The 20,020-nt window shown below is 38.5% G+C and overlaps 2 protein-coding genes across 6 annotated transcripts in view; one reads left to right on the top strand and one right to left on the bottom strand.

Annotated features, from left to right (window-relative positions):
- The window catches only part of LOC105464631 (membrane-spanning 4-domains subfamily A member 4A-like), a 356,637-nt gene that overhangs the window by 10,997 nt on the left and 325,620 nt on the right, over positions 1-20,020 (bottom strand). For all 5 annotated transcript variants that reach the window (XM_071074542.1, XM_071074541.1, XM_071074540.1 and 2 more), the window contains 2 exons: positions 10,594-10,753; positions 5,877-6,005 (listed from right to left, as the gene is read on the bottom strand). In XM_071074542.1, the coding sequence (XP_070930643.1) occupies positions 5,877-6,005; positions 10,594-10,737 (273 nt within the window). In that variant the 5' untranslated portion in view covers positions 10,738-10,753. The remainder of the gene's footprint in view (positions 1-5,876; positions 6,006-10,593; positions 10,754-20,020) is intronic.
- Positions 1-20,020, top strand: part of LOC105464629 (membrane-spanning 4-domains subfamily A member 4A) — a 121,342-nt gene that overhangs the window by 43,345 nt on the left and 57,977 nt on the right. The window lies entirely within an intron of this gene.

The following is a 20,020-nucleotide window of genomic DNA, read 5'->3' as shown; positions in this document are numbered from 1 at the left end:
CAAGGATAATAGAAACTTACAGCTGGCTCTTGGTATTGGTACTTATACTGTCAAAGAGAGAATAGAGAAGCACTTTGCAGGTGATGTTTGGAAAAGAAGGTTGAAAGAATAATGGAAGGGAGCAGCAAAAAGTTTTTACCAATTTACTACATTTACCAATCTAGTTCAATGCCTACAAGAGTCTGAGTGATGTCTCAGTGGACAAACACAGCTCCTGCAGTTCTTGGTAATCTACTGAACACGTGTGGAAGGCTAAAACCATGTAAACTGGTTTTCAATGCGATCTTGAAAAGAAAATGGGCACGAAAGCAGAAACCTAGATAGTTACATATATATGACTGTGATAATAGAGTCAATTTGAACCCTGATCCTGACCCAATTAGTTGTGATCTCGGGCAAGTTACTTAACCTCCCTTCATCCATAAAATGAAGATAATGAGAAATCCTCCCTCAAAAGTTTGTGGTGATGGTATGATATAAAAAGTGCACATAAAAAGCACTTAGTAGAATGTCCAGATCATAGTAAGAGTTTAATAAAAAGCTATTCTTGGCATTGGTAATATTATATATATATATGGTATATATATATGGTATGTGTATATATATATATATGGCGTGTGTCTATCTATCTATCTATCTATCTATCTATCTATCTATGTATCTATTTATATATGGTACGACTTTCCAGAGATAGAACAGCATTTGCTGTCTGTTATGGTTAATATTGAGTATCAACTTAATTGAATTGAAGAATGCAAAGTATTGTTCCTGGGTGTGTCTGTGAGGGGATTGACAAAGGAGATTAACATTTGAGTTGGTGGACTAGGAAAGGGAGACCCAGCTGCCAGCATAGCCAGAACAGAAGGAGGCAGAGAAAATGTGGAAAGACTAGACTCATTTAGTCTTCTGGTCTTAATAAACTCCCCTTTATATATACACCTATTCTATTAGTTCTATCCCTCTAGAGAACACTGACTAATACAGATTTTGGTACCAGGAGTGGATCTAGAAAACAGAATATTAAGGATGGAGTTCTTTTGTTGGTCTTGCTCCTAAGTTCACTGGACAAAGTGATGAAAGAAAATTATGAACTCAGGGATTCTAACTCTCAGCTTCAGAAGCAGATACTGAGCCTCAAATCTTCTAAGATTGTCCTGATCGAGAGTCTTATCTTCTGTAGAGAAAGAGCTGAAATTGTGGACAATCAGACACAAGCTTTTATCATGTGATTTGCTGACCTGCAACAAAAGGTGCACGCACAGACTCACCAGGTGTCTACTGTTAAAGCGAGAGCATTGATTGAAAAAGAATGGGACCCGGCAACTTGGAATGGGGATGTGCAGTAGGACCTTGATGAAGCTGGGGACACTGAGCTTGTAAACTCTCACCAGCCATTTTTGCCAGAAGAAACAGCTTCTCCAATCACCAGTAGTGGCAACATCCCCTCCCTAACCTACACTGCCATAAGCCTTTTCACCTTTGCCTGAGGAGATAAATCCTGCACTGTCTAATACAACAGTGATGGCCTCTCCTCAGGCAATTGCCAAACAAGACAATGTTGATTCTCCTCAGGACCCACCCTAAGGTCCCTGTTTGCTTCTAGACCTATAACTAAAATCTCAGCAGGCCTCTAGAGGTGAGGTTCAAAATGCGATCCCCGAGAAGGTACACTACACTTGAAAAGAACTGCTTGAGTTTTCTAATTTATATAAGCAGAAATCTGGAAAACAGGCACAGGAATGAATATTAAGGGTATGGGATAATGGTGGAAGGAACATAGAGTTGGATCAGGCTGAATTTATTGATTTGGGTCCTCTAAGCAGGGATTCTGCATTTAATGTTGCAGCTTGCGGAGTTAAAAAAGATTCTAGTTTATTTGCTTGGTTAGCTGAAATATGGAATGAAAGATGGTCCACTGTGAGTGAGCTGAAAATGCCTGATCTCCTTGGGTTAATGTAGAGGAAGGGATCCGAAAGCTTAGGGAGGTTGGGATGGGGGAGAGGATTAGTCACTTTAAGCCTACTCATCCCAGCTGGGAGGGTTCAGAAGATATACCCTTGACCAATACTTTGTGAAATAGATTTGTGAGGGCAGCACTTGCATCCTTGAAGAGCTCTGTGATTGCTCTTCTATGTACGCCAGATCTTACAGTGGGAACTGCAGTCACTCAACTACAAAATTTAAATGCAATAAAAATAATTGGATCCAGAGGTGGCAGGGGCCAAATGGCAGCACTCAACCATCAAAGGAAAGGTAGGCATAGCTACCATAATGGATAGAAGAGGCAAAGCAGCAATCAGAATAGTCTGACTTGTGTAGAGCTCTGGCATTGGCTAATTAATCACAGTGTTCCTAGAAGTGAAATTGATAGGAAGCTTGCCAAATTCTTACTTAATTTATATAAGCAGAAAACTTCCAGGTCAAGTGGACAAAACACTAATTTGAATTATAAAAACAGAGAATCGCAGCCCCACAATCAATTTCCAGACATGTGCCATTTTACAGACCCAGAACTCCTTGAATGAAAAGGAGACCAGGTCCTCTTAAGGAAGGATCCCACTACACTACTGACAATTTATGCTGTTAATCTTTCTCCCATCCTTCAAGGAGACCTCTGGCCTTTTACCAGGGTAACTGGATTGGGGAAAGAAAGAAAAATGATCAGACCTTTTAGGGACTACTGGACACTGACTCTGAGCTGACATGGATTCCAGGGGACCCAAATGTCATTATGGTCCTCCAGTTATAGTAGGGGCTTATAGAGGTCATGTAATTAATGGAGCTTTAGCTCAGGTTCAACTTACAGTGGGTCCAGTTGGTTCCCACACTCATCCTGCACTCATTTCCCCAGTGCCAGAATGCATAATTGGCATACAGATGCTTAGCAGCTGGAAGAATCTCTACATTGCCCCCTGACTTGCAGGGTGAAGGCTATTATGGTGGAAAAGGCCAAAGGAAGCCATTAGAGCTGCATCTACCTAGAAAAGCAGTAAATACTCCCAGCTTGGATGAGTAGGCTTTAAGTGACTAATCCTCTCCCCCATCCCAAACTCCCTAAGCTTTCGGATCCCTTCTTCTACATTAACCCAAGGAGATCAGGCATTATCAGCTCGCTCACAGTGGGCCATCTTTTAATCCATATTTCAGCTAACCAAGCAAATAAACTAGAATCTTTTTTAGTTCCGCAAGCTGCAACATTAAATGCAGAATCCCTGCTTAGAGGACCCAAATCAATAAATTCAGCCTGATCCAACTCTATGTTCCTTCCACCATTATCCCATACCCTTAATATTCATTCCCGTGCCTGTTTTCCAGATTTCTGCTTATATAAATTAGAAAACTCAAGCAGTTCTTTTCAAGTGTAGTGTACCTTCTCGGGGATCGCATTTTGAACCTCACCTCTAGAGGCCTGCTGAGACTTTAGTTATAGGTCTAGAAGCAAACAGGGGCCTTAGGGTGGGTCCTGAGGAGAATCAACATTGTCTTGTTTGGCAATTGCCTGAGGAGAGGCCATCACTGTTGTATTATCTCCTCAGGCAAAGGTGAAAAGGCTTATGGCAGTGTGGGTTAGGGAGGGGATGTTGCCACTACTGGCGATGGGGAAGCTGTTTCTTCTGGCAAAAATGGCTGGTGAGAGTTTACAAGCTCAGTGTCCCCAGCTTCATCAAGGTCCTACTGCACATCCCCATTCCAAGTTGCTGGGTCCCATTCCTTTTCAATCAATGCTCTCGCTTTAACAGTAGACACCTGGTGAGTCTGTGCGTGCACCTTTTGTTGCAGGTCAGCAAATCACATGATAAAAGCTTGTGTCTGATTGTCCACAATTTCAGCTCTTTCTCTACAGAAGATAAGACTCTCATTCAGGACAATCTTAGAAGATTTGAGGCTCAGTATCTGCTTCTGAAGCTGAGAGTTAGAATCCCTGAGTTCATAATTTTCTTTCATCATTTTGTCCAGTGAACTTAGGAGCAAAACCAACAAAAGAACTCCATCCTTAATATTCTGTTTTCTAGATCCACTCCTGGTACCAAAATCTGTATTAGTCAGTGTTCTCTAGAAGGATAGAACTAATAGGATAGTCAGTGTTCTCTAGAGGGGTAGAACTAATAGGATAAGTGTATAGATAAAGGGGAGTTTAGTAAGACCAGAGGACTAAATGAGTCTAGTCTTTCCACATTTTCTCTGCCTCCTTTTGTTCTGGCTATGCTGGCAGCCGATTGATTGAGGGTGGGTCTCCCTTTCCTAGTCCACCAACTCAAATGTCAATCTCCTTTGTCAACCCCCTCACAGACACACCCAGGAACAATACTTTGCATTCTTCAATTCAATTAAGTTGATACTCAATATTAACCATAACAGACAGCAAATGCTGTTCTATCTGTGGAAAGTCGCACTATATGTATATATATATATAATATTGAACATTAACTTGATTGGATTGAAGGATGCAAAGTATCATTCCTGGGTGTGACTGTGAAGGGCTTGCCAAGGGAGATTAACATTTGAGTCAGTGGACTGGGAAAGGCAGATCCGCCCTCAGTCTGGGAGGGCACAATCTACTCAGCTGCCAGTGTGGCCAGAATAACGCAGGCAGAAGAACATGGAAAGACTAGATTGGTTTAGTCTTCAGGCCTACATCTTTCTCCCGTGCTGCATGTTTCCTGCCCTCAAACATCAGATTTCAAGTTCTTCAGCTTTGGGACTCAGACTGGCTTCCTTGCCCCTCAGCTTGCAGATGGCCTATTGTGGGACCTCACATTGTGACTGTGTGAGTCAGTACTCCCTAATAAACTTCCCTTTATATATGTACATCTATCTTATTAGTCATGTCCCTCTAGAGAACCCTGACAAATACACTCTCCTTCAAATCTCGCACTTCCACTGTACACAGGTGAAGGAGAGCAGAAATTAAGCTCCATTATAAAACCCTAAACTATCTCATTCTCAGTTTTATAAATAAATGGAAACCCTATAATACTAGAATAAATTCCCTGATTCTAACCTAAATCTGCCTTATAAATTTTATTTTTCTTTTGTCAATAGATAAAACTTGGTATTTTATTCTCAAATTTACCTGAAATTTACTTTTAATTTGCCTCAAAACTCTTTTGTGTTCTCTCTTGGGAGAATGTTTTTAAAGCTAAATTCCAATTCTAATTTTAATTTAGTATCAATCATAGTAACTTATTAAACTTATGAAACAAAATGTATCAAATAACAATTTAATTTTCTCAGGTAACAATTTCCTGAGATTTGATAGTCAATAGACTATATATGAGAAACTGCCTGCGCACCAGCCACGTCTCCTCTCTTTCCTTGCTAACTAAACCATCATTTTCTTCAGTTTTTCCTGAGCTAAAAGGTAGTGTAGGCTCCTCCCAGCTACAGAGGTAAATCTTAATTAGTCTAAGCCAGTAATGGCAAGTTCGTTATCCTTACTGATAGTTGATTTGGGCATATGTATATAAAATATTTATCAAAAATGGATGTGTCTACCATCTCCCCTCTGGTATAGTCTGCTTGCAGTTCTTGATGAAATCCTTACACCACCAAATTAAGCAATTCTGGAAATAAGCCCCTAATCTCATTGTGAAACAATCAGTGCTTTCATTGCTTAAGTCATTCCAGTTTGGGTCTTTGGCAATGTGTTGCTGTAATAGATCCTAACTGACTTATGTAAAGTATTTAATCTGCCTAACTTTAAGTTTTATATTATTATTACTATTTTAAATATGAGAACACTGAGTTTAAAAAGGTTAGATACCATTCTCAAATTTGCAGAATTACAAGACAGAGTTAGAATACAATTGCAAAGATCAGGGTATTTACACCTCTATTATGTGATCTCCAATTATATCAAAAAATACCCTACTCACCATCACGGACCCCCAAATTGTGTACCCAGCATACACAGAAATGGGACGTTCTTCATAAGAACTAAACGCCACACACATCATTACTATTCCCATGCTAAGGCTCATCAAGGCAATCAGAATCTGCACAACCTAGAAATGATGAAGAAAGCAAAAACTGATTATCCACCACAAAAATGGTACTAATGCCACCCCCTTTCCAATCACTAAGCTATCCTTATTCTTTTTATTTCATACAGTCATATGACCTTGATATTCTGTTGTCACTCTTTTTTTCCACATCAAGAACCATGAATATTTTCTCACCAACATTATCTCTCAGGATCTCTACCATTGTCAATCATTTCACGGTTAAAAGGAGCATGCCAGACCCAGCCCACAGGTGCTTTTCTGATACCTAGGATGCTACTTCTACCACAACGGTTTCTCTCTGTTGTCACACACTCAGAGAGAAGTGGCCAAGGAATTAGAAAGCAATTATTCTAGCAAGGGGAAGTAACCTGAAGAAAAAAGAGTGTGTACAGGGGAAGAAAAAAAGAAGAGCAAATCTGATATTTTCTTGACGTCTGGGGCCTGAGGACATGAGTATGAGTAAACAGCGTTCTTAAAATAGGAGAGTTGGAGTACAATTATCTCATGGCATTAAAAATGGGTCAAAAAAATTAAAACAACTTATCAAAATTTATGGAATGTAGAGAAAGCAGTGCTTAGAAAAAAATTATAACATTGAATGAATATATTAGAAAATAATGATCTAAAATCAATCACCTGAGAGTCTACCTTAAGAAACTAGAAAAAGAAAAGCAAATTAAATTCCAAGTAAGCGGAAGAAAAAACCATGAAATAGAAATTAGAGCAGAAATTATAAAATTAAAAACAGAAAATTAATAGACAAACTCAACAAAACCCAATGCTTTTTTTTTAAAAAAAGAAAAATACATAAATAAAACCAATAAGCCTCTAGCCAGTCTAAGAGAAAGAGAGAGAGGACACAAATTACCCATAAGTGAAAGAGGGAACATCACTCCGGTTCCCACAGAAATTAAAAGGATAATAAAATAATGCTATGAACATTTCTATGCCGACAATTTGATAACCTTGAGACAATGAATTGCTCCTTAAAGACAGTTTGTCAAAACTCACACAAAAGAAATAGGCACTCTGAATAAGCCTATAATTATTAAATAAATTAAATCAATAATTAGTAAAATTTCAAAACAGAAAGCACCAGGCCTGGAAAAGTTAATCAGTGCATTCTACCAAACACTTAAAAAAGAAATTATACCAATCAATTCTTTACAGAAAATAGAAAAAGAGGAAATACTCCCTAACTCATTCTATGGAGCTAGCACTATTATCTACCAAAAAAAAAGTCAAAAACATTACAAGAAAAGAAAACTGCAGACCAACATCTCTGGTGAACAAAGATGTAAAAATTCCCAACAAAACATATGCAAACTAAATATAATAGTGTATCAAAAGAATTATATACCATGACCATGTGGGATTTATCCCAGATATGCAAGGCTGATTAGATATTCAAAAATCAATGAATGTAACTAATGACATCAACAGGCTGAAAGGAAGAAAAATCACATGATTATCTCAACAGATGCAGGAAAAATATTGAACAAAATCCAATGCCGGTTTATTATAAAAACTTTTGAAAAACTATTAATAGGGAAGAACTTCTTTAGGTTGATAAAGAATATTTATTCAAAAAACTACAGCTAACTTCATACTTAATGGAGAAATTCAAAGCTTTCTCACTAAGATCAGGAAAAAGGCAGGGATGATCCCATCACTACTCCTTTAAACATTTACTGGAAGTCACAGCTGAAACAGTAAGAAAAGAAAAGGAAATAAAGGTATACAATTGGTAAGGAAAAAATAAAACTACTTTTATTCACAGATGACATGATTGTGTAGAAAATCTGAAATAATCAACAAAAAACTCCTGGAACTAATAAATGATTATATTAAGGTTGTAGGATACAAGCTTAATACACAAGAGTCAATTACTTTCTTATGTACTTAGAGTAAATAAGTGAAATTTGAAATTAAAAACGCAATACTATTTAAATTAGCACCCCCCAAAATTAAATATTTAGGTATTGGTATTTGGTGTTTGTTAGACATAAATCTAACAAACTATGTACAAAATCTGTAAGAAAAACTTAAAAAAATAAATCAAATAACTAAATAAATGGAGAGATATTCCATGTCCATGGATAGGAAGACTCAACATTGTCAAGATGGCAGTTGTTCCCTATTTAATCTGTAGGTTTAATGCTATCTCTCTCAAAATATTAGCAAGTTATTTGTGTATATTGAAAAACTGACTCTAAAATTTATAGGGAAAGGCAAAAGACTTAAAATAGCAAAAACAATCTTGAAGAAGAAGAAGAAGGAGTTGTAGGAGTAACACTACCCAACTTTAGGACAAACTATAAAGTGATAGTAATCAGGACTATGTGGTATTGGCAAAGAAATAGACAAATAGATCAACTGAATAGAATAGAAAGCCTAGAAATAGACACAGAAGTATAGTCAAGTGATCTTTGATAAAGGGCTAAGGTAATACAATTAGAAAAATAGTCTTTCCAAAAAAAAAAAATATGACTTAAAAAACTGGACCTCCATAGGCAAAAATTGAACTTAGACACATACCTTGTATTCTTCACAAAAATTAACTCAAAATAAATCACAGACACAAATGTTAAACTCAAAACTCTGAAACTCTTAACAGATGACATAGGCCAAAATCTAGATGACCTTGGTTTTGGTGATGAATTTGTCAATAAAAACCAAAGGCACAACCCATGAAATACAGAATTAATCATCTTAATTTTATTAAAATTAAAAAAATTCTGCTCTGCAGAAGACACTGTCAGGAGACGAAAAGATAAACCATAGACTGACAGAAGATTTTGCAAAAAACATACCTGACGAAGGATTGTTATCCAAAATATACAACAAACTTAAAACTCAGCATTAAGCATACTAACATCTCAGTTAAAAAAAAGTGCCAAAAACTTTAATAAGACACCTCAAGAAAGAAGATACAGAGATGGTAAATAAACATATAAAAAGATGCTCCACATCTTATGTCACCAGGGAAATGAAAATTAAAATGGTAATGAGACTGGACTACACACCTATTAGAATGGGAAAAATCCAGAACATTGAGGACACCAAATGCTGCCTATTATGTAGAACAGCAGGAACTCTCATTCACTGCTGACTGACATCTTCCACATCGCAAAGTAACAGGGAAGACGGTTTGGCAGTTTCTTACAAAACTAAACATGCTCTTACCATACAATATAGCAATCATACTTACCTGTTAAGTTGAAAACTTATGTCCACACATAACATGCACACAGATATTTATAGCAACATTACTCCTAATTGCCAAAGTTTGGGAGCTATCAAGATGTCCTTCAGCAGGTGAATGCATAAATAAACTGTGGTACCTCTACACAATGAAATATTATTCAGCACTAAAAATAAATGAGCTATTAAGCCATAAGAAAACATGGAGGAGATTTAAATGCATGTTATTAGGTGAAGGAAGGCAGTCTTTAAAAACTACCTATTTTACAATGTTAACGGTATGACTTTCTGGAAAAGGCAAACTATGAAGACAATAAAAGATCAGTAGTTGCCAGGGATTGGTGGGAGGAAAGGATGAATGGGCAGAGCACAGAGAATGTTTAGGGCAGTGAAACTACTTTGTATGATACTATAAAGGTAGATTCTATCACTATACCTTTGTTAAAACCCATAGAACACACAACACAGAGAATGAACCCCATTGTGATTTGTGTACTTTGAGTAATGATGTGTCAACATAGGTTCATCAGCTGGAACAAATGTCCCACTCTGGTGGGGGAAATTGATAATTAAAAAGCTATGCACGTGTCGGGGCAAGGGGCATATGGGATATACCTGTACTTTTGCTCTCAATTGTTCTTTAAGCCTAAAACGTCCCTAAAACATGCAGTATATTTTAAAATAATTATTTATACATTAAAAAATTGAACCTAGTATGTGCCAACATAAATAACCTATTTCATGAAAAATAGCTATATTTCCCCCCCAAAAAATGAATAATGCAAAAAAAAAAAAAAAAAAAGAAGGAATCCAAAGAGTCCACAATGATATTTTCTCAGTGGTTTGAAGCTTGGGCTAGTGATAAACCTATATTTCATGTTCTTTCACCTGCCCTAACCTGACATTCTTTTAATTCTACATTGTTTTTAGACATGTTCACTTGAGACTCCAGATGGAAATGCTCAGAGAATAACAGATTTTTCATCCTCTGAGCAGTGGGCTAAGAAAAGGTACCAGACAGAAAGAGTAGCAATATGCATCTATCTGCTATCAGGAAGGCCTGTGGAGGGGGCGTCGGCTAGTGCACAGGTGGTCTTTTCTTTTGCTGTTCTTCTATGCTGAAGTCAAATATAATTATCATGGATGATCCACAACCATAGAATAGATCTGAAGTCAATATACTTTAAATATAACTAATTTGGAAGCATGATGTGGTAGAATATGATATATTTTTTTCAAAGAAAGGGCCTGAAATTAAATACTGATGTTGCTAGGGCTGGTTGATGTATTAAGAGGCTGGTGGGACAGTGTATTTGGCATTAGATCTGATCAAACATGAGTTTACAACACTATTGGTCTTCTCCCAGATTTGCAACTGACTTACCCCAAGGACTTTGGGTTCCCCCTTCAAGAACTTCTCTTGCAATCCTTTCCACAGATATGAATGTATGACACCCATGTTTCCCAACTGGGGCACACCAGGGCCAGCCCCTGGTGTAGCCTGTTCCATTCCTTGCATGGTTGTCATGGCAGCAGAAAAGGTACTACAATAAGAAATGTAATTTAGGATGAGGTCCTGGAAATGACAAAAGAAAGACTTTATACTTTCGGGCAGATTCCCCCAAGGACAAAACCTGGTCTACCTTTCCCTCCAATATTATAACAGTTGTTACAGCTAGGGAAGTGGAAGAGGCAACACATTAAGCAGGGGTGGAGAGAGAGATAGAGAGATTGACTTAAATGTTACATGATATCAATAATATGCTAGAAGAGAGGACATGTTGACAGAAATGAGGTAAATTAGAGAAATTTCTTCAACTTCAAATCCCAAGTCTGCTCAGATTTTATTTCTATCCCTTTTTTTTTTTTTTTTTTTTTTTTTTTTTTGAGACGGAGTCTCGCTGTGTCTCCCAGGCTGGAGTGCAGTGGCGTGATCTCGGCTCACTGCAAGCTCCGCCTCCCGGGTTCACGCCATTCTCCCGCCTCAGCCTCCCAAGTAGCTGAGACTACAGGCGCCCGCCACCACGCCCGGCTAGTTTTTTGTATTTTTAGTAGAGACGGGGTTTCACCATGTTAGCCAGGATAGTCTCGATCTCCTGACTTCGTGATCCACCCGCCTCGGCCTCCCAAAGTGCTGGGATTACAGGCTTGAGCCACCGTGCCCGGCCTATTTCTATCCCTTTTAAAGCCTAGTCCCTTGATTAGAGCCACTTCCCCGTGAAGGATTACTTTTGTAATAGTAATAAGCTACACAAACTCATCTGCCTTCCAATTTATGGTACAGTATTGTATAGCTCCTCCTTTTATAACCAGAGCACAGTTAAATTCTCAGGGCTGAAAATCTTCCCATGTAACCTTGTATTTTGTCCCATAAGCTCTGAACTTTGGGAATAAAACTTACGGCTCTGAGTCATATTCTTTGCACCACAAATTTAAATCTCTTTTCCTATTACAGTACTTTAAATTCTAACTTGCTGGTGCATAGCAAGGATACATAAAGCCATTTTTTGAGATTCCAAGCACAAAGATATTACTGTTATGCCTCTGTCTCTCGTCAGTATGACTCCAACCAAGTAATGTGGAGATAGGCTAAAGCCACATGGAAATTTTTATCTGTGTATTTCAATTCACGTTCAGATGTTTCATGGCCCACTTCCATAAAATTTTAGGGAAGTGAAGCTTGCTAATATCCTTCAAGTCATGGTTGATTTCAATGGAGCATATATGCTAAAAAGTCTTAACTTTGGAAATGTGCACCCTTTTATTGGTAACATAATGAAAAAAAAAGTTATTGTAGCCCAAATTTGCTATGTTCAGAAAAAATTCAGATTTCTGTGGAAATAATTGTCATCCTATATTTACCTTTGATAAATCAATGAAAATACATTATTAGCTATCTGGCAATAAAATTGATTAAAGTTAGGAGAAGGAGGGTGAATTTCAGAGAAAGCTAGAGGGGAAAAGTTAAAATAAAAATAAAAGATTAATCATTTAGAACATTAATTTTAGTAATGTAGACATTCAAAGTTATGAAAAGCAGTAAAAATAAAAAGTACAAAATTACAAATTATAAAATAAGAAAAGTATTTTTAAAAGAAAGATAAATATAATTAATAATTAATAAGAAATATATAATGTAAATGTGATTGAAGTAGTTAAGGACTTAAATGTAAGGATGTAAAGAAAAAGTCAGTGTTCTTGTTCTTATCTCGTCTAGAAAAGTTCCAAAAACAATTTGGACAAACAGAATTAGAACTCCATTTTGTTATGAAAGTGAGAAACAAGTAAAATCTCTGTAAATCAGGTGAAATGGGTGTTAAAAACAAAGATTGCATAAGGATAAATTTGGGGGAAAATGTAGAAAAAGTATCAAAGAAACAGGGCACCATGGCCACAGATTTCAGATTACACTTATCAAAGATAAGAGTCTCCTTGAGGTATATGGCATAAATTATTGATCATAATCCTGGGAATTAAATGCATCCGCTGATACCTATCACTTCCCTGGAGAATTATAGTTCTGAGAACGATCAAAGTCAGTAGTAAAGGAGAAATCCCACCAAAAAGACACATGCTTAGAAAACAATTAGTCTCTGAATAAGTCTTACGTTGGAGTCCATAAAGAAGGAAGTAGATATCCTCGATACAAGCCTCCAAGAAGCCCCACAGATTAGGAGCATCTAGATATATACCAAATATAGAATATGTAAAAAGTATGGATACTTTATTCAATTGAAAATGAAATCACAAAAATGAAAAGTTAAAGTGCAAAAAGTGACACAACATTTTGCAACATGGTCTCAAACAAATTTCAAATATAAAATAATGTTGACAGAAAAAATTTTGCCACTGTGTTAAATAACAAAGAATAGCTGAAAGTAGAATTAGTCAACTGGAAAAAAATTGAACAAATCACCAAGAATTCTACAGAGAAACAAGAAAATGGTCACAATAGAAGAAAGGTTAAAAGATGAGAAGTGTAGAATTAAAAGGTCTAGAATATGTCTGATTAGAATTCTAGAGAATGTCAGCAACATGGACAACTAGAAGTTACTAACCCTCATCACCATCACAAAGACACATACACACACACACACACAAAATGAATAAATAGCTACATTCCAACCAAAATAACTAAAGAAGAGCACCAGAAAACAGCAAAGGAGTAGCAGAAACCTTGTAAAGCACAGAAACCCAGGATGGCTGCATGAAGAAGGAGAGAAAATACCTTTCCTCCACCACCCTTCCCCCAGTTAGACCAGCTCTGAGTCAGGAGGGCCTTCTTCATGCAGGGAAAAGGTAAGTGACAGGACCCCAGCAGCTCCCAACACCACCATAGACACCTGCAATCCTACTGGAGACACTTAGCATCTTCACAGACCCTGAGCTCAGCTGACGGAGCTACCTGAAGTCCACATGTCTGTTCTATCTCAGAGGAGGAGCTGACACTGTGCCCTGGCCCCCATGGCCCGAGCTGCTACTGTGCTTCCCCTTGTTGGAACTGAATCACTGCTAGAGTGCATTCTGCTTCAGAGTAGCCATTGTACCCCTCCATCTCTGAGGCTTAACCCCCACTACACTATGCACACCTGCGAGCCATACCTGAGCCAAACGGCTGCTATCTACTCTCTACCTGCCGAGGCCAGGCTGCCATGGAACTGCTCCATGCCCCCATCTTAGTCGCTGGTGCACCCTGCCCCTCCAAACTCAAGTTGAAACTGTGCTCCTCTGTCTGGGCACCCATAGCTTTGATTGAAATATGTCACCCCACCATCCAGGCAAAATAGTGCAGTGCCCCACCTCCCTGGAACTGACTAGTCCCCTGGAGTCTAAGCTTCTGAGACACCCTGGCTCCCTAGGGGGTCATTTCTACACTGCTCCAAGAAACCCAAGGAAAAAGCTACAGACAGGCCTAGCCATTCCCGAGGCCTTGCTGCTGCTACATCCAGCCTTACACAGCCTGGGATATTGCCATGCCCTGCCGTCTCAGGGTCTAAAGTTACCACTGTGTGGCACTCCATCTCCCAGGGTTGGAGTTGCTGCTTTACCCTATTGGCTCTGGAACCCAAATTTGAACTGTAACCTGCTCCTCAGAACTCAAGCCTCCAGAGCACGCCTCCTTCCCCGGAACCTTGATGATGTTGTGCACTGACCCCAGAATCAGTCTCAATTCCATCCCTGCTTCGCGGGCTTGAGTTACTGAGGTGTGCTTTAGAGTTATAGCCTCAGGTTTGTGGGTAATCTGCATCCAGCCACGACTGGGTGAGTGATCCTGTGCCAGATGCCACAGTAGTTTTGCAAGACCCTGAGCCTAGGACCTCAGCTCGCACTGCCACTATGCCTGGAATACCTGTGCCTGGAAGGCACAAGCTGTAAACCTTGGTGGAATCCATGTGTACAGGCTCACAGACTGCAAGAGCTGTAGGGGCATGGCTTTCTCCAACTAGGATCAAAGAATGTCACATATAGCTACGGGAGTGGAGCCACTTCTAAGAGCCTCTATTAGGGCAAAGCTGAGTGGGAATGCGGAGTCAGAGCCAACACAGACAGTCACAGTTAGGGATATGCCTAGTGGAGCCAAGGGAGTGGGGCTACCTTTGAGATCTCAGAACCATAAGGCCACTAGCATGCAACTCCAACCTAACAGACCTGAAGCACGGACTGAGCCCAGCAAAGATATGGGAGCGGGGCCATGTCTGAGGGCCCCAGTCAGCATTCCCAGGATTCAGGACATGGAGTCAAAGGAAATTATTCTCCAGATTTAAAGCTTAATGCTGTCTTCTCTGTTGGGTTTTGGACTCACTTGAAACCAGTTATGCCTTTTTCTTGCCTGGTTCTCCCTTTTAAACTGAGAGAGTCTATTCTGTACCTGTCTCACCATTATATTTTGGAAACAAATCACTAGTTTTGATTTCACAGGTTCACAGCTGGAAACATTTGCCTCCCGATAAATCATACCTTGAGTCTCATCCATATCTGCTTCTGACGACTCTGGACTTAGAACTTTAAAGTTGATGCTAGAATGGGTAAAAACTTTTGAGGCGATTGAGACAGAATTAATGTATTTTGCATGTGAGAAGAACATGAGTTTCAGAGGGTTGTGAATGAAATGCTATGGTTTCAATGTTCCCTCTAAAACTCATGTGAAAACTTAATTGCCATTGTAACAGTTTTAAGAGGTGTGACCTTCTAGAAATAATTACATCCAGAGACCTTCATCCTCATGAATGGATAAATATCATTATCTTGGGAGAGGGTTAATTATGGCAGGAGTGGACTCCTGATAAAAGAATAAATTTGGCCCCATCTCTCTCTCTTTGCTTTGTGCACTCACTTCCACCTTCCTCCATGGGATCACCCTCACCAGAGGTTTACATCATGTGTGCCCTTAGACTTCCCAGCCTTCAGAGCTATAAGAATTATAAGAACTGCAGCAGATAAATGAATGATAAAAAATTAAACGCTTAGTACTTCATAAAATTACCAAATCACAAAAGGATACAAGAGATGAAGAAATAAAGAAATATCTGTAAAAACAACCACCCCCAAAATAACAAAATAGCACTACTAACTACTTACCTGTTAATAACAACCTTAAATATAAAGGAATTAAATTCTTCAATCATAGAGTGGCTGAATTTAAAAAAAAAAACAAGATCTAACTATATGCTATAAGAGTCTCACTTTAGCTTTAAGAAAAAAACATAGGCTGAAAGTGAAGGGATGAAATACTTCATGCAAATAGTAGTCAAAGGAGAAGGATTGCCTATACTTAGATCAGATAAAATAAGCTTCAAATCAAAAACTGTCAAAAGAGGCAAAGAAGGTCATCATTTAATGAGCTACTGAGCATACAGTGTAGGTAACAGAAGGCATCAGTGACAAACTACCAGAATTTTTTGACAGGGTCTCATTCTGTCACCTAGGCTGGAGTGCAGTGCTGTTATCATGACTCACTGCAACCTTGACCTCAGCCACCAAAGTAGCTGGGATTACAGGTGCATGCCAGCACATCCAGTTAATTTTTGTACTTTTTGTAGAGATGGAGTTTTGCCACGTTGCCCAGGTTGTTCTCAAATTCACAGCATCAAGCAATCTTCCCACCTCAGCCTCCCTCCCATAGTGCTTGGATTATAGGTGTGAGCCACAGTGATGGATCTTAAACCTCCAGATTTTTAACATGGACAAAGTAATTAATTGTTGGACCTTCAGCCGAGAAAGGACATTTGCAGGTTCATAGCCCTCTTAGGGGTCCTGTTCCCTTTAGATCTTGCCACTCTTGATTAGCGACTACTTGTAGGATTGTAAAATAATCTCCACACACTGTCCCTTGTACCACCTTACTTTTTTGAAAGAGAAATTTTGGGGAGGCCTGGATATCTTCGATGTAGGTCTTCAAATGTTTGAAATAAATTGTCTCCCTTCTGGGACAAGTTGGTAAATGATCAAACTATGGGCTTTATTATAATGACTTTAAGCCCAGAGGAGAACAATTCTCCCAAGTTTAACAAAATTTGAGGGTATGTATTAAATGTAAGACCAAAAATAAGGCCTGCTGTTTTATTTTATCTCTTTGCTCTGTATCTGAATTTTGTGTTCTGCTTACAGGATGTTAAAGTCTACATATAGGTCTCAATATACCTACTCAATAGCAAGTAAATGTAACCCACTTCACTAACTCCATTATCATTAGAACAGACACTGCAAGAGAAAGAGGAGGGCCTCCTGGCCGGCCTCTACATAGTCTTGTATCTCACTTAGTCCATGAGAGCAAAAACAAGCACAACCCTGACTCTTCTGACCAATCTTTGAGACAAACTGCAAAAGAGAGGAAGAGTCAACCTCGGACAACACGGTACCACGAATAACATGCTCTCTCCAATTATATAGACCCCTCTTCTCCTCTTTTCCACTTCCCCCAAGACAGGAGCAGGTTGGAGCAGGGTCATGCCAGAAATAAAGCCCCTCTCCAGCATGTTCTTGAGTGGCAGGAAGTGTTAGAGGAAGTTTATGTTTTATACTTCAGGCCAGAAAATTGGTAAGTGATAGTAGGAAGACTAATAAAAATAGTTAATATGTACTTACTTATGGGCCAGGCGTGGTGGATCATGCCTGTAATCCCAGCACTTTGGGAGGCCGAGGTGGGCAGATCATGAGGTCAGGAGATAGAGACCGTCCTGGCTAACACGGTGAAACCCCGTCTCTACTAAAAATACAAAAAATTAGCTGAGTGCGGTGACAGGCACCTGTAGTCCCAGCTACTCGGGAGGCTGAGGCAGGAGAATGGCAAGAACCTAGGAGGCGGAGCTTGCAGTGAGCCGAGATCATGCCACTGCACTCCAGCCTGGGCAACAGAGCGAGACTCTGTCTTAAAAAAAAATAATAATATGTACTTACTTTTTATTATGTGACATGCAATGTTTTAAATGTTTTATTTGTCATTTCATCATGAAATTCCCCTAAGAGTTATGCTCTATTATTTACAAGACAGAATTACAGAAACACAAAATTAAGTAACTTTAGTAAACAGTGGCAGAACCAAAATTTAAATCTAGGAGATGTAATTTCAGAACTCCTTTGCTTAAGAGGATCCACTACGCTAGTCTGGTGAACAGAAGAGCTCCTCTGTTTGCATATTTATTCATTCCTCAATTGATGGACATTTGGGTTGTTTCCATCTTTTGGCTATTACCGGTAATGCTGCTAAGAAAATCCATCGTACAGGTTTTTGTTAGATATATGTTTTTATTTCTCCTTGGGAGTGGAAGAGCTAGATCATAAGACAGGTTAATCGTTGAAATTTTGCAAAGCTGCCAAATCATTTCCAAGATGGCTGCACCGGTTTAGAATTTGAATAACAATATTTGAGAGATCCAATCTCTCCATATGCTCACCACCACTCATTAACGTCTTTTTTGTTTTTTCTATCCTAGTGTGTGTGAATTAGTATCTCTTTGTAGTTTTGATTTGCATTTTTTAATTACAAATGATGTTGAACATCTTTTCATGTGCTATTTGTATGTTTTCCTTAGAAAAATGCCTATTCAACTTATATTCCCACTTTTAAATTAAGTTTTTTTAAATAGTTGAATTGTAGGAATTCTTTATATGTTGTGGATACAAGTGGTTTATATGATATAGTATTGGCAAATATTTTCTTCCATATCCCATGGGTTGTCTTTACACTTTCTTCATGGTGTCCTTTGAAATAGGAGCCTTTCCTTCCTTCCTTCCTTCCTTCCTTCCTTCCTTCCTTCCTCCCTTTCTCTTTCTTTCTTCCTTCTTTCTGTTCTTCCTTCCTTCCTTTCTTTCTTTCTTTTTCTTTCTTTCCTTCCTTCCTTTCTTTCTTTCAGTCTTTCCCTCTCTTTCTTTCCCTCCCTCCCTCTGTCTCTTTTTCCCTTCCTTCCTTCCTTCCTTCCCTCCTTCCTCCCTCCCTCCCTCTCTCTTTCTTTTTCTCTTTCCTTCTCTTCCTTTCCTTTCTTTCTTTTCTTTCCTTTTCCTTTTCCTTTCTTTTCTTTTCTCCTTCCTTCCTTCCTTCCTTCCTTCCTTCCTTCCTTCCTTCCTTCCTTCCTTCCTTCCTTCCTTCCCTCCTTCCTTCTTTTTTTGAGATGGAGATTCACTCTGTAGTTCAGGCTGGAGTGCAATGTCATGATCTCAGCTCACTGCAACATCCACCTCCTGGGTTCAAGGGATTCTCCTGCCTCAGCCTCCCAATAGCTGGGATTATAGGCACCCGCCATCATGCTGGGCTAATTTTTGTATTTTTGGATTTTGGGGTTTCACCATGTTGGCCAGGCTGCTCTTGAACTCCTGACCTCAGGTGATCCCCCTGACCTCAGCCTCCCAAAGTGCTGGGATTACAGGTGTGAGCCACTGCACCCAGCCAGGGTTTTTCATTATGATAAAACCTAATTTATCTGCTTTTCTTTTATGGCTTGAGCTTTGTTGTCATATCTAAGAAGCCACTACTAAACCAAGGTCATTAAGGCTATTTTTTCCTCGAAAAGGTCTTACATTTAGGTCTTACATTTCGGTTTTTGCTCCACTTTGAATTGTTTTGTTTGGTGGAAGAAAGTGTCCAACTTCATTCTTTTGCTTGTGAATCTGAAGTTGTTCAACCATGATTTGCTAAACAGACTATTCTTTTCTCACTTAGTAGTCATGTTATCCTTGTCAAAAATCAGCTAGTCATAAATATAGAAGTTTATTTCTAGACAATTCTATTCCATCCCATTTTTATTTTTAGAAAATTTTATTCAATTCTATTCCATTGTTCTATATGTCTGTCCTCATGCCAATACCACACTGTCTTAAAATTATAGCTTTGTAGTAAGTTTTGAATTTGGAAAGTGTAAGTGCACCAAACTATTTTTCTTTTTCAAAAATTGTTTGAACTATTCTGAGTCCCTTGTATTTCCATATGATTTTAGAATTAGCTTGTAAATTTCTGAAATAAGGTAGCTTGATTTTTTTTAAAGATTGTGTTGAATCTGTAGCTCAATTTGAGTAATATTACCATCTTAACAATATTAAGCCTTCAAGTTCCTGCATATGAGTTTTTTTCATTTATTTAAATTTTCTTTAATTTCTTTTAACATTTGGTAGTATTTGGTGTACAAGTCTTGCGCTTATCTTGCGCTAAATTTATTCCCAAGAATTTTGTTCTATTTGAAACTATTATAAATGAGATTGTCTTAATTTCATTTTTTAAATTATTCAATGCTAACATATAGAACTCCAATTTATTTTTGTATGTGTATATGTTTAATTTAACTTTTATTTTAACTTCAGGGGTACATGTGCAGGTTGGT

The sequence above is a fragment of the Macaca nemestrina genome, chromosome 12, assembly GCF_043159975.1.
Source record: "Macaca nemestrina isolate mMacNem1 chromosome 12, mMacNem.hap1, whole genome shotgun sequence".
Lineage (NCBI taxonomy): Eukaryota > Metazoa > Chordata > Mammalia > Primates > Cercopithecidae > Macaca > Macaca nemestrina.
This window is presented reverse-complemented; position numbering and strand designations above follow the sequence as displayed.